Genomic DNA, 12116 nt, shown 5'->3' on the forward strand with positions numbered 1-12116 from the left:
AATGGGTCACACAGCACAACTAACAGGTCAGTTTGGATCAATGGGTCACACAGCACAACTAACAGGTCAGTTTGGAACAATGGGTCACACAGCACAACTAACAGGTCAGTTTGGAACAATGGGTCACAGCACGACATACAGCTCATTTTGGATCAATGGGTCACACAGCACAACTAACAGGTCAGTTTGGATCAATGGGTCACACAGCACAACTAACAGGTCAGTTTGGATCAATGGGTCACACAGCACAACTAACAGGTCAGTTTGGATCAATGGGTCACACAGCACGACATACAGATAATTTTGAATTAAGGGGTCACAAAACAGGATACACGGGTACTCAGTACCGTACTATGTAGCTGTCAGAACAAGGTACACTTGGAGGCAAGCAGGGAACACTGGGGAAGCAAACAGCACATACCAACCACACAAAGGCATGTGGGAGTAAACAAAGATAAGGGGACACAGGTGGCTGGGCGCCAGGGAGCGCGGAATAAGAGAATACAGAGGTAGTCAAGAAAGGGTCCATAACCCGACGGTAACTTGGCAGGCTGGGTTACAGAGGTCGGCAGCAGGGTCTAGACAAGCTTCCTTGGCGTTAGAGAACAGGAGGACACAGAAAGCTAAAGTGGGAGTCAGATAGAGGAAGGAGCTGTATCCGGAGGTGTGACAGGAAAACACCAACCAGGAGAAAAAGAAAGGAAAAGAGACCGTAGGAAAAGCGGAGGAGGCCTAGGGTTGACACAAGGCGCGCTGCACACAACAGACCCTCGGCGGGGCACTTTGAGTGACATGCGGGTACCAGGGGAGGAGGGGTTTGTGTGATTCAGCAGAGGGGCCAGTGCTGTGAGGGAGGTGCAGGCTGGTGTCTTGGAGCTGAATGTGGCTTTGATCTTCAGGCAATCAAACTGTCTTTTGCACCGTTTGTTATTTTACTGGGTGAGTACATAGGGTGACATAAGTGCTTCTCCTCCTGGGTAAAGTAGATCCATGTATATTTGGTAAGGATGGTCATATCTCTTCTCAGTATATATCTATTCTAGCCAGGTACAGCACAGGCTGATAAAGATGCCAACAAACCTATGTAAATAGATGCAACGCAGAATACAAAGTACTAAATAGAATTATATCAAGAGGAAATGAAATTCAGGACTAAGGATGAAAGGCTGAAAGAGACAATGAGAGAGCTGTGAGGATGTTAGACAGCTGGGTCATGGGCTGACAGGAAGAAAACATGGGGCAGCTGAGAAGCAAGGAGACAGTGCTGTACAAATGAATGAGACCGCATGCGCATTGGCTGACAGGTGGAATGAAACCACCAAACAGCTGAGAGACTACATGAATAAGTACTGATATACAGAACTATACCATGCAATAGATATGAACATGTCAGACAGCAGGAGCACGGGATGAATGAACCCATCTGGCTGTGGAGAAACTGTGTTGTAGGGGCGAGATATACCAGCTGTGATGATGTTAGCAGGAACCTGGGATAACAGGCTGGCAGAAAATACCAAATCATTATGTACAGGGCAGAGCAGGAGCAAGGGCTGATCGGTAGGAGTACTCAGATGGCTGAGAGCATGGAACAGAGAGGAAAAAAAGCACAGAGGTTATATAGAGGAGAGAGGGCTGTGAGGAGACAGATAAGGAACACGTGAGAAATAATAACACTAGCTTTATATACCATCCTAAATTAAATACAATTCTGGCTATGTGTTAAAGCTAGGGAAGTATTACATGTTATTTTTTTGCAGAATACTTTTATACTATATTCATTTTAATTAAAGGTCAGTTTCTTCTGCAGCCCTATCATCCCATTTAGGGTCTGTGTATGCTCCTAGATTTGCATCAGCTGGTATGCAGAAGGAAAAATAAACAGGAGTGGTTTGTGCTCTTTTTGGCTTTTTTTGCCACAAACCTTCTTTGTAAAGAACACAACTAAATAAGGAGCTGTAAGATTTAGTTTTTGCAGAATTTAAATATATATTACTTGCCAGTACTGTAATATATTAGTGACAGATGTCCTTTTAAAGGGACAGTCAAAATTAAACTTTCATGATTCAGATAGGGCATGCAATTTTAAAGTAAGCTGTCTGCAGAGGCTTAGATACAAGGTAATCACAGAGGTATAAGGTGTATTAATAAAACAATGTTGGTTATGCAAAACAGGGGAATGGTTGTAATAAAGGTATTATCTATCTTTTTAAACAATAAAAATGTAAGTGTAGCTCAGACACTTTGCCCATGATCTTTCTTTTGTATAATTATGTATCCAGAAATGTTGTAATATTGTCCTACAGAGAGGGGCCAGTATATTAGGATCAAGTACGAAAAATATAATAGATTATGGCTCAGAAATGTAGCAGCATGCACAATTCTAGATACATCAAGAACAGTACATTTTTGTATATTCACTGTAACCCTCTTGCAGCAGACAAAAAACCTTGTAATTCAAGTTATACTGTGTATAACTTATTGTATAAATCATCTGTTCTGTGATTTATGGTTCTGTTTATGTTAGTCTTTAAAAATCTTAATAAAAACAGTTATATATATATATATAAAACCTATCATTTAGTAACAGCAACATTTAAAGGCTCAGTAACTATGTTTTATAAATGCATAGTATAAGCAGGTAAAGGGATAGAAAAGTCAAAATTAAACTTGTATGATTCAGATAGAGCGAGCAAGTGATTTTAAGACACATAGTTTTGTTCTCTTGGTATCCTTTAGTGAAAAATAATATATATAATAAATATTTTATACTACTGGGAGCTAGCTGGTGATTGGACGCTACACATATTTGTCTCTTGTCATTGTCTCACCAGCTAGCTTGCAGAAGTGATTTGTTGCTCTTGAAATCACTTTAACTATTTGTTTAATCCCTTTGCAGAGGTTAAACTCACAGATACACACAAGTAATAGTACAGTAGAAATCCTCTTAGTGGTGCATTGCAAAAGATCTGCATTAAAAAAATGGAAATTTAAAGAGACATTAAACCCCAAATTTTTCTTTCATGATTCAGATAGAGAATACAATTATAAATAACATTCCAATTTACTTCTAATATCTAATTTGCTTAATTCTTTAGATATTATTTGTTGAAGAAATAGCAATGCACATGGGGAGCCAATCACACGAGGCATCTATGTGCAGCCACCAATCAGCAGCGACTGTGCATATCTAGATATGCTTTTCAGCAAAGGATATCAAGAAAATGAAGCAAATTAGATAATAGAAGTAAATTGGAAAGTTGTTTAAAATTGCATGCTGTTTCTAAAGCATGAAAGAAAAAAATTGGGTTTCATGTCACTTTAACTGATTAAACCTCCTTTTGTTAGCACAATTTGGAAGGTTTTGTATATCGAAAGCAATTCTGTGGTACGTACCTTGAAAGGCCTCAAATATATTTTCTCATATTTCCTTTTCTATGGCCAATTACCAAAAGATAAAAATGAGCTCAAGCTCTAACCTAAGGAATGACTGTGTAGCATGGTCAAATAAAGTGTAGCAAGTAAAGTCTTTTGATTACAAGGTTCTTCATTTCCCTTTCATCTCTTTTGTAAGTCGTGTTAGTAACTTAGATGACAAAATAATTGGCTTCCAGTTGGAACAGGAACTCTTGCTGCTGCTGTAGTAACGATTGCAATCATTGAATGCAGTACCTGTCTTGTATTGAGTGCAACATATCTGTCTTTCAGGTAGCAGTCTATGTGACAGACAAAAATGGCTTCCGGCTGCAGTGAGCTGGAATCTGCTATTGAAGTTTTGGTGAGGAATTTTTATGTATATGCAGAGAAGAAAGGGAAACAAGACAAGATGAATAAGAAGGAATTTCGCAAGATGGTAACGCAAGAACTTCAGCATGTTTTGACGGTGAGTGCCATTTGGGTCATCTGTTATATGCTTCAAATAAGTTTATATAGTGGAGCTTTAATTTATTGCTACTTTAAATTAATACACTAGTAATATATTTAACGTATACTGAACCCACATTTTTATATTATGATTTAGATAGAGCATGCAATTTTAAGCAACGTTCTAATTTACTCCTATTATCAATTTTTCTTCATTCTCTTGGTATCACTTTATTTGAAAAAGCAGGAATGTAAGCTTACGAGCTGGACCACTTTTGCTTTAGCAACCTGGATAGCGCTTGCTGATTGGTGGCTGCATTTAGCCACCAATCAGCAAGCAGTACCCAGGTGCTGAACCAAAGATAGGCCGGCTTGTAAGCTTACATTCCTGCTTTTTCAAAAAAAGATACCAAGAGAAGGAAGAAAAAATTGATACTAGGAGTAAATCAGAAAGTTGCTTAAAATTGCATGCTCTATCTGAATCATGAAATACATTTTTTGGGATATATATATATTAGTAGACAGCCAAAGATATAAATCTATGCCCATTTTGGTATATTTCATGCCACTATTTTGGCAACAAATGCAATCATATTATTTTTTTTTTTAATTTTTCCAAACTTTGGGTTTCTCACTAAAATTATTTACACGCAACTACTGCAGTCATAAAACAAATGGTTGTAAAGATTCTCTGGCGTCCCCTTTGTTCAGAAACAGCAGAAACGCATGGCTTTGCCATTGTTTTTGGCAATTAGAAGGCCGATAATTGCAGCTACGAACTACACTTCTGAAATTCAACAGTGAAGGGGTTAATCAGGTAGATTATAAGATTAAATTTACCCTCACACTTGACAACTCCTCCCCTATTCGCTCCCAAACAGCTCTCTTACCTCCCTCACCCGCCACTATTCACCACCCTTTTAGGTACTAGCTGACAGTTTGCCGTTATGCAGTTTAGGGATAGTTTTTTTTTTCCCTGACCCCTCCCCCAAACAGCTCTCTATCCTGCCCCATCTCTTTTTGTGCTGCCATTTTAGGGACGGTAAGCTGTCTGCCAGTACCGAGTTTTTAGTATTTTTTTTTACATTTAAATTAAAAAAAAATTAATCTGTATTGTAGCAACCCCCTTACCTCACTACTTTCTGTAGTGTAGGGAACCCATCCCTCCCTCACCAAATCTTTTTTTCCGTAGAAAGGGAACACCCCTTCCTATTCTCCCTCCTCCCTCATGTGACGCATCACTGTCTGCTTCAGTGATCTGCTTTCATATAGTAAAGGGAGTCTAATTAGCACACCCCTACCATATTCAGACAAATGCCTTCAGTCTCTGGGTGAGGTCTTAACTGTGAAAACTCACAGCTGGGACTGCAGCATGAGGCAGAAGGTTGGACGTAGATACTACCACAACCGGGTACACTGAGCAAAGCACCCTGTGATGTAGTACTTATGTCAAATAGGCACAGGGGGTTAAAGGGACATGAAACCCAAATGTTTTCTTTTATGATTTATCTAATTTGCTTTGTTCTCTCAGAAGCAGCAATGCAATAATGAGAGCTTTCTGGCGATTGGTGGCTACATATATATATATATATATATATATATATATACCCCTTGCCATTGGCTCACCGGATGTGTTCAGCTAGCTTCCTGTAGTGCATTGCTGCTCTTTCAACAAAGGATACCATGAGAATGAAGCACATTTGATGATAGAAGTAAATTGGAAAGTTGTTTAAAACTGTATGTTCTATGTGAATCATGATGGATTTCATGCCCATTTAAACTATACTAATATTTTTTTCTTTTTGCCTAGAGGAATAAGGATAACTTTCATAATAATTGAACTTGTGTCCGTTTTATGTTTCTTGACTGAGCTTGTGTTGCTCTCTTTGTAGAACACTCAGAACAAAGAAGCAGCCAACAAACTCATACAGTCGCTGGATGCTGATGAGGATGGAAAGATCAGCTTTGATGAATACTGGACACTGATAGGAGAGATCGCAAGGAAGCTTAGTCAGCAGATGGCTATGCAATGTCAAGAGCGTCCATAGAGACTGGGTGGACAGGGGGACTGTACTTCACGTAACATTTCAACCTTTCTAAGTTTCCAAAGAGATATTTATTTCCCAGAATCCAATTCACATGGTCTGATTTTAGGGCATCTGTAATAGTAACAAAACAATTCAGGCGATTCCCCTCAATTGTTGATCTCTTATGTTGAACTGAGCCAAAGTGATCAAATATTATGTTGTATTCTAAATAGTAACCATTTTAGACCCGCAGTATTCTATAGAGCTGCTGTATATATGTATTTTGTGCAATCAGAGTGGAGAAGACATTTTGTTTTGTTATATATGAAGAGAACAAAACAGCTGTTTTTTGATAATGGAGGTATAGGGATAACTCAAACATAAAATGACTCTGCGTAAAGCTAGAAGTGGTCCAAGAAATTAGTAACAGTCAACAGGAGCCTTAATGTCTGATTTTCAGTGGGTGCTTCTGTGTTGTGGATGATATCTCAAATGGTCATCGACAGCAAAATTCTCACTGGATGTGGGATAAAAGATAATGGGGAGAACTACGTGGTAGTGTTTTAGGTGCGATCAAATGTTAGCAATGGACACTAGAAACAGAAAGAGAACTCGGACACTGGCAGACACTCTTCTAGTGCCCATAACAGGACAGGTTTTATGACAGACCAGATTTTTTTTTATATAAATGCTACTTTAGAAAACGGTTTATGTCAAAATGTATTATCAAGATTTAAATGTGTGATGTTTCAACATCTCCCAAAAGTAGGTTCAAGGATGGCTGCAGTCATCATGGTTTTTAGTTGCTGTGGCACTATCGGTAGCAGCTTGCGCCCATACATTTCAGGTATCTTACCACTGGAACAGGTTTACAGTCAAGGATATGGTTGTAGGATTGCTTATTGTTGTTATAGCTGTGGCCACTACAGAATAGGAGCACTGCTGTCTCTCTTGTCTGATTGGGGCTGTGACACTTATGTTTTACATTGTTATTTCACTATGTTAGTTTAGTAGACACAATAATAAAAGAATATTGTATAATAACTCAATGGCAAAGAACTTAGTTAAAGGCAAACTTCAAGTAGTCACCCAAGTAAGGAAATAAAAGACATGAAATGGCTTAGGTTTTGTAACCCCTTAAAGGGACAGAATAGAAGTATTTTTGCCATTTATTTCTATGAGCAAACATACACCTTGTAAAAGTTACTATTGTTTCAGCAGCATATGTACATATCCAAGTGTGCTTCTTTCAGCTGTTCAGAGTTGGCTTGTATGATGCAAACTAAATCATCACTGACCACATACGCTCCGCGGTCACAATGTTTAACTGATAGAACACAAGGTATGTGTGCGTATACTGCTGAAACAGAAGTCATTTTAACTAGAAGCGTTTTTTTTAAATACAAGTATATTGCAAAAATGCTTCTATTTATAACTGAAGTTCAGTGATGCCCATTTAAGTTTTTATGTCCTTTAATGGCATTTCAGAAATGATTCGCTCTTACAGTATACAGCTTCCAATTCATGATCCCAATCAGATTATAGGTATCATCTACACTGAGAAGCATTGGTGTTACATCTTTGATTCAAATGTTGGTACAGAGTTTATAAGGTCTTCGATATCACACATTTTTGCGTTTGAGTGAGAATTTAAACTTTGACTTTAACATTTTGTTGAACACTAAATTAACAAAATCAGGCATTATATACATACTAGGTCTTAAAAGGACAGTTTACTGTAAAATTTGTTTCCCCTTAAATGTGTTTACAATGACTTGTTATAATAACTGCAGAAGTTAAAATGCTCCTTTAGGTATATTTCTTTCCAATGACATGGAGAGTCCACAAATCCATTCTAATTACTAGTGGGAATTCAACTCTTGACCACCAGGAGGAGGCAAAGAACACCCCAGCAGAGCTGCCAAGCACCAATTCTTCTTCCCATAAGCCACCAGTCATTCTTAGCCTTATACATCGGGAGGATGTGCTAAGATGGTGTCTGAAGATATATAATCATTTAATGGGTACTTTTACCTGCAAGCAAGGATTTAAACTATGCTGTGCCCATGTATTTATCTTTAGTAAGAGTAATGTGGCTTTTAGCAGTTAGAAGAAGACGAGGTGGTCCTTGCTTAACTTCTAACATCAATGCTACCCCTTTATAGAAAACCAGGGTTGGTGTTAGGGTGCCAGGAATCAGACTGAGACGAGAAGTGCAAAAATAATCACACCTTTATTAATAGCAAAATATAATAAAAAGTCCACAAGTCAAATAACAAGCCAGGAATCAAAACCAGAGCTGATAGTCAGACGAGCCGAGTCAGGAGCCAAAGCGAATAGTCAGACGAGCCGGAATCAGGAACAAGGAAAACAGCAGAGTCAGGAACAAGCCAGGGATCAGGAACCAGGAAGGACGTCAGGCAGCCAGGTAATACGCAGGAACTCTCACAAACAGGTCTGAGACAACGCAAAGGCAAAGCATACTGAACAGAGGCCCTTTAAATAATAAGTGATGACATCACAATTCTGAGACTGCATCCTGTCTCACATGGATGATGCACAACAGTCTGGCCATAAAAGGAAGTGCAGGAATTGAGCAGCATCCCCCACAATGCACCATAGTCAGGAAGAGAGGCGAGTAAAATGGCTGCCAGCAGCACATGGCAAACACAACAGGGAAAAAACCCTGACAGTTGGTTACTCAGTTTTTCTATAGGCCCCTGTCAGTAGTTGGTGATGTCACACCTAAGAAGCTGTTCCCTGCCCTGCAGCTGGATCCACAGGTAAGTGCTTTCCCTTCTAGGTTAGCACTCTAGGGGTTAAATCCTCTGGAATTTTCATGGGACATAAATTATCTCTCTATGTGGAGATATATTAATGAACAGTGGCATATAAATGGGCGCTGCATCTGCTATAAGGGGTGTAATAACTTGAATTCAGGTTACAATTTATAAGTCTGGCAATGAAAGGGTTAATAGGACAACAGGGGCATATAAATATCTGTTAGACTATTTATTTATTGTCATTATAAGGGTGATTCGTACTTTAAGGGTATGTACTTTCCCTTCAGTTTTTAACGACTGACTAAGTTCAGTTATATTGCGCCTTTTTTAACTGTGGCGCAGTTACTTTAAACTGTTACGGTTCTGTGACCGTCCTCCACGCTTCGGCTCCACGACTTTCTCTGTTAGCCGAGTGAAGAACGGAGTGTTTTGCGGGCTGTATTAGTTGATAGCTGATTCGGGTCAGTGAATCAGAGCTTAGTGATTGAGTCTTCGATGCCTCAGCTAGTGGGACATTCTCTGCTGGTCACCGGAGCGGTAAGTTTTCAGCAAAGCTGAGGGATAGAGGTGCCAGTATATTTTGTAGTAACCTTCTGGGGGATGTCTTTTTCCTAGCGATATTTGCATTAGTATAGGCCAAATATTGTGTTTGTTTTTTTGTGTAAGAGAATGTTAAAATAGTTGGATCTTAGTTATTTTTGTTGGGACCAATTTCCTAACGTTATGGACCCTGATGCAAATTTAAGTGTGTAATTTAACAAGTGTTTATATTGCTTGGAGGCTCAAATTATTCCTCCTGTGCAGTTTTGCTCCACATGGTGCAATCTACTGCCCTGTTTGTTGTTTTCGCTGGTAAGCGTAAGGGTCAGAAAACCACTTCTTCTACTCTTTCTCTCTGGTTGAGAAGTGTTATTCGGTTAGCTTATGAGACAGTTGGACAACAGCCTCCTGAGAGAATTACCGCTCATTCCACTAGGGCTGTCTCTTCTTCCTGGGCCTTCAAAAATTAAGCTTCTGTGGAGCAAATCTGCAAGACGGCCACATCGTTGCATACCTTTTCCAAATTCTAAAAATGTGATACTTTTGCCTCGACTGAGGCTTCTTTTGGGAGGAAAGTTCTTCAAGCGGTGGTGCCTTTTGTTTAGGTCCGCCTGTCTTATTCTCCCTCCCTGTTCATTCCGTGTCCTCTAGCTTGGGTATTGGTTCCCACTAGCAATTAGAATAGATTTGTGAACTCTCCATGACATTGGAATGAAAACAAAATTGATACTTCCCTGATAAATTCTTTTCTTTCCTTGCATGGAGAGTCCACAACCCGCCCTTAATTTGTTTTAAGACGGCTTTTTTGTATAAACATCAGGCACCTTTTGTATCTTCTTCTCTTTTCATATTCCTTTGGCTGAATGACTGCAGGATTATGGGAAGTTGGAGTGGTGCTTGGCAACTCTGCTGGGGTGTTCTTTGTCTACTCCTGGTGGCCAGGAGTTGAATTCCAACTAGTAATTAGAATGGATTTGTGGACTCTCCATGCCAGGAATGAAAATAATTTATCAGGTAAGCATACATTTTGATTTTTCTATATGAAATAGCTGTCACTGATAATGGAAACCACATCCCAATCAAATGGGCTTAAGTTCATATGAACTTAAATTTTCAGGATAGGTGGAGCTAGAACAGGCCAAAGCTGCTATTTCATATGACAAAATAAAGGTGAATTAGCTATTTGAAAACATTTTAACACATTCCAGCAGTTAAAACAGATCACTAGGAACACATGAATCACAGTACACTGTCCCTTTCAAACTGTGTGTGTTTCAGGAGGTTTAGGACAGGTTTTTACCTTTTTCTAGTTCATTTTCAGAGCAGACAGGCAAACACTTTTGTTACATTTTATTGTAAACAGTGGAAGAAAAGAATATAAACCACCACTTTTTTTCCAACGCTATACGCAACACACATTCTCCAGACAACAGTGGAACTGTTCCACAACTCTTTTCTCAATTTAAATCTGAAGGGGTAGCCGGCTAGATCCTAAGATTAAAACGCAATTGTAAAAGAAATGCAAATGGTCTGAACAAATTATACACAATGTTAAGCAATTTCATATTATTTGTTAAGAGATATTAATTTCTTTAATATATGCACCAAAATATTAAAGTAATGTAAAATTTGTGTTTAGCAAAATGTGTATTGTTTTTACAGTCCATGAACATACTCCCTGAAAACCTTTTTTCTCTTTTTGCTTAGAACACTTATGGACAAATAGAAATCGGTTACAGAGCTGATCAAGCAATCACTGTGTAGTGTGTAAGATAATTAGGGCACTGAATTTCTTGAAAAACACTTCAGTGTCTTTAATGTACCTTTATATAATCTTGATGGCAATGTTCGGATAATGACATAAAGGAAATTTGCGCTAAGGATCCAGATAATGCTAATGGAAAAGAGACTTAAACAACCTCCTATCAAAGACAAAGCAACTGGCGTTATTGAATCATCCATTTGCCATGATCCTTTCTAGAAAAAGAACAATAAAGTATTTAAACATGTATGACCTTTAAAGGGATAGTAAAGTGTAAATTAAACTTTCATGATTCAGATAGGGAATGTCATTTTAAACAACTTTCTAATGTACTTTTATCACTAAATTTGCTTTGTTCTCTTGTTATTCTTAGTTGAAAGCTAAACCTAGGTAGGGCCATATGCTAATTTCTAAGCCCTTGAAGGCCGTCTCTACTCTGAATGCATTTGATAGTTTTTCACAGCTAGAAGGCGTTAATGTGTTTCATATAAATAACATTGTGCTCACGCACGTGAAGTTATTTGAGTCAGCACTTATTGCCTGAAATGCAAGTCTGTCAAACGATCTGAGATAAGGAGGCAGTCAGCAGAAGCTTAGATACAAGGTAATTACAGAGGTAAAACGTATATTTCTATAACAGTGTTAGTTATGCAAAACTGGGGAATGGTAAATCAAGGGATTATCTATCTTTTTAAACAATAACATTTTTGGTGTTTACTATCCCTTTAAGATTTATCCAGGCTGTATGTTTAAAGTATTGAATATAGAAGGTTCCTGACTGAGAATTTCTTTCCTGACCGTTTCTTATTTTGAAAATCCAATGTCCATACATATGCATAAAACTTTTACTTCCAATATACAGTATATCAGCACATTTTTTCCTTCATCTGAATTTGTTAATTTTTTATGATTTGATAATAACCACAAAACATAGAATTAAGGTGGTTCAATGTCTTCCTGGTGTATAATCAGAACTTCTGTTATAAGATCCTGGGCAAAACATTTTTAGGTGATTCCCCATAATTTTTTAAGCATACATTTCTTTCTGATGATCAGGTTGTATTAATCTACAAGTGTGTGGATGCTAAATGGTTAAGTCAGAATGCATGAAACATGTCGGTTATTGACTAGTCAATATCTTCT

The 12116-nt window shown here is 38.3% G+C and overlaps 1 protein-coding gene across 4 annotated transcripts; it reads left to right on the top strand.

The window, feature by feature from the left end:
- Positions 1–484: 484 nt before the first annotated feature.
- S100A16 (S100 calcium binding protein A16) lies at positions 485–11830 on the top strand. Of its 4 annotated transcripts, none has more exons than XM_053704377.1 (3): positions 485–939; positions 3710–3880; positions 5754–11830. In XM_053704377.1, the coding sequence occupies exons 2-3, from the start codon at positions 3731–3733 to the stop codon at positions 5907–5909; spliced, it is 306 nt and encodes a 101-aa protein (XP_053560352.1). In that variant the 5' UTR covers positions 485–939; positions 3710–3730; the 3' UTR covers positions 5910–11830. The 4 variants fall into 4 exon arrangements, with proteins under 4 accessions (XP_053560352.1, XP_053560338.1, XP_053560346.1 ...); XM_053704363.1 differs by having other exon boundaries at positions 490–939; positions 3706–3880; XM_053704371.1 differs by lacking the exon at positions 485–939 and adding an exon at positions 1424–1557 and having other exon boundaries at positions 3706–3880.
- Positions 11831–12116: the final 286 nt, after the last annotated feature.

This window comes from Bombina bombina, chromosome 1, assembly GCF_027579735.1.
Source record: "Bombina bombina isolate aBomBom1 chromosome 1, aBomBom1.pri, whole genome shotgun sequence".
Taxonomy (NCBI): domain Eukaryota; kingdom Metazoa; phylum Chordata; class Amphibia; order Anura; family Bombinatoridae; genus Bombina; species Bombina bombina.

Coding starts and splice junctions, on each gene's coding strand:
- S100A16 (XM_053704377.1), top strand. CDS start 3,731: ATGGCTTCCGGCTGCAGTGAGCTGGAATCTGCTATTGAAGTTTTGGTG. Junction 3,881..5,753: donor AACTTCAGCATGTTTTGACG/GTGAGTGCCATT, acceptor CTCTCTTTGTAG/AACACTCAGAACAAAGAAGC.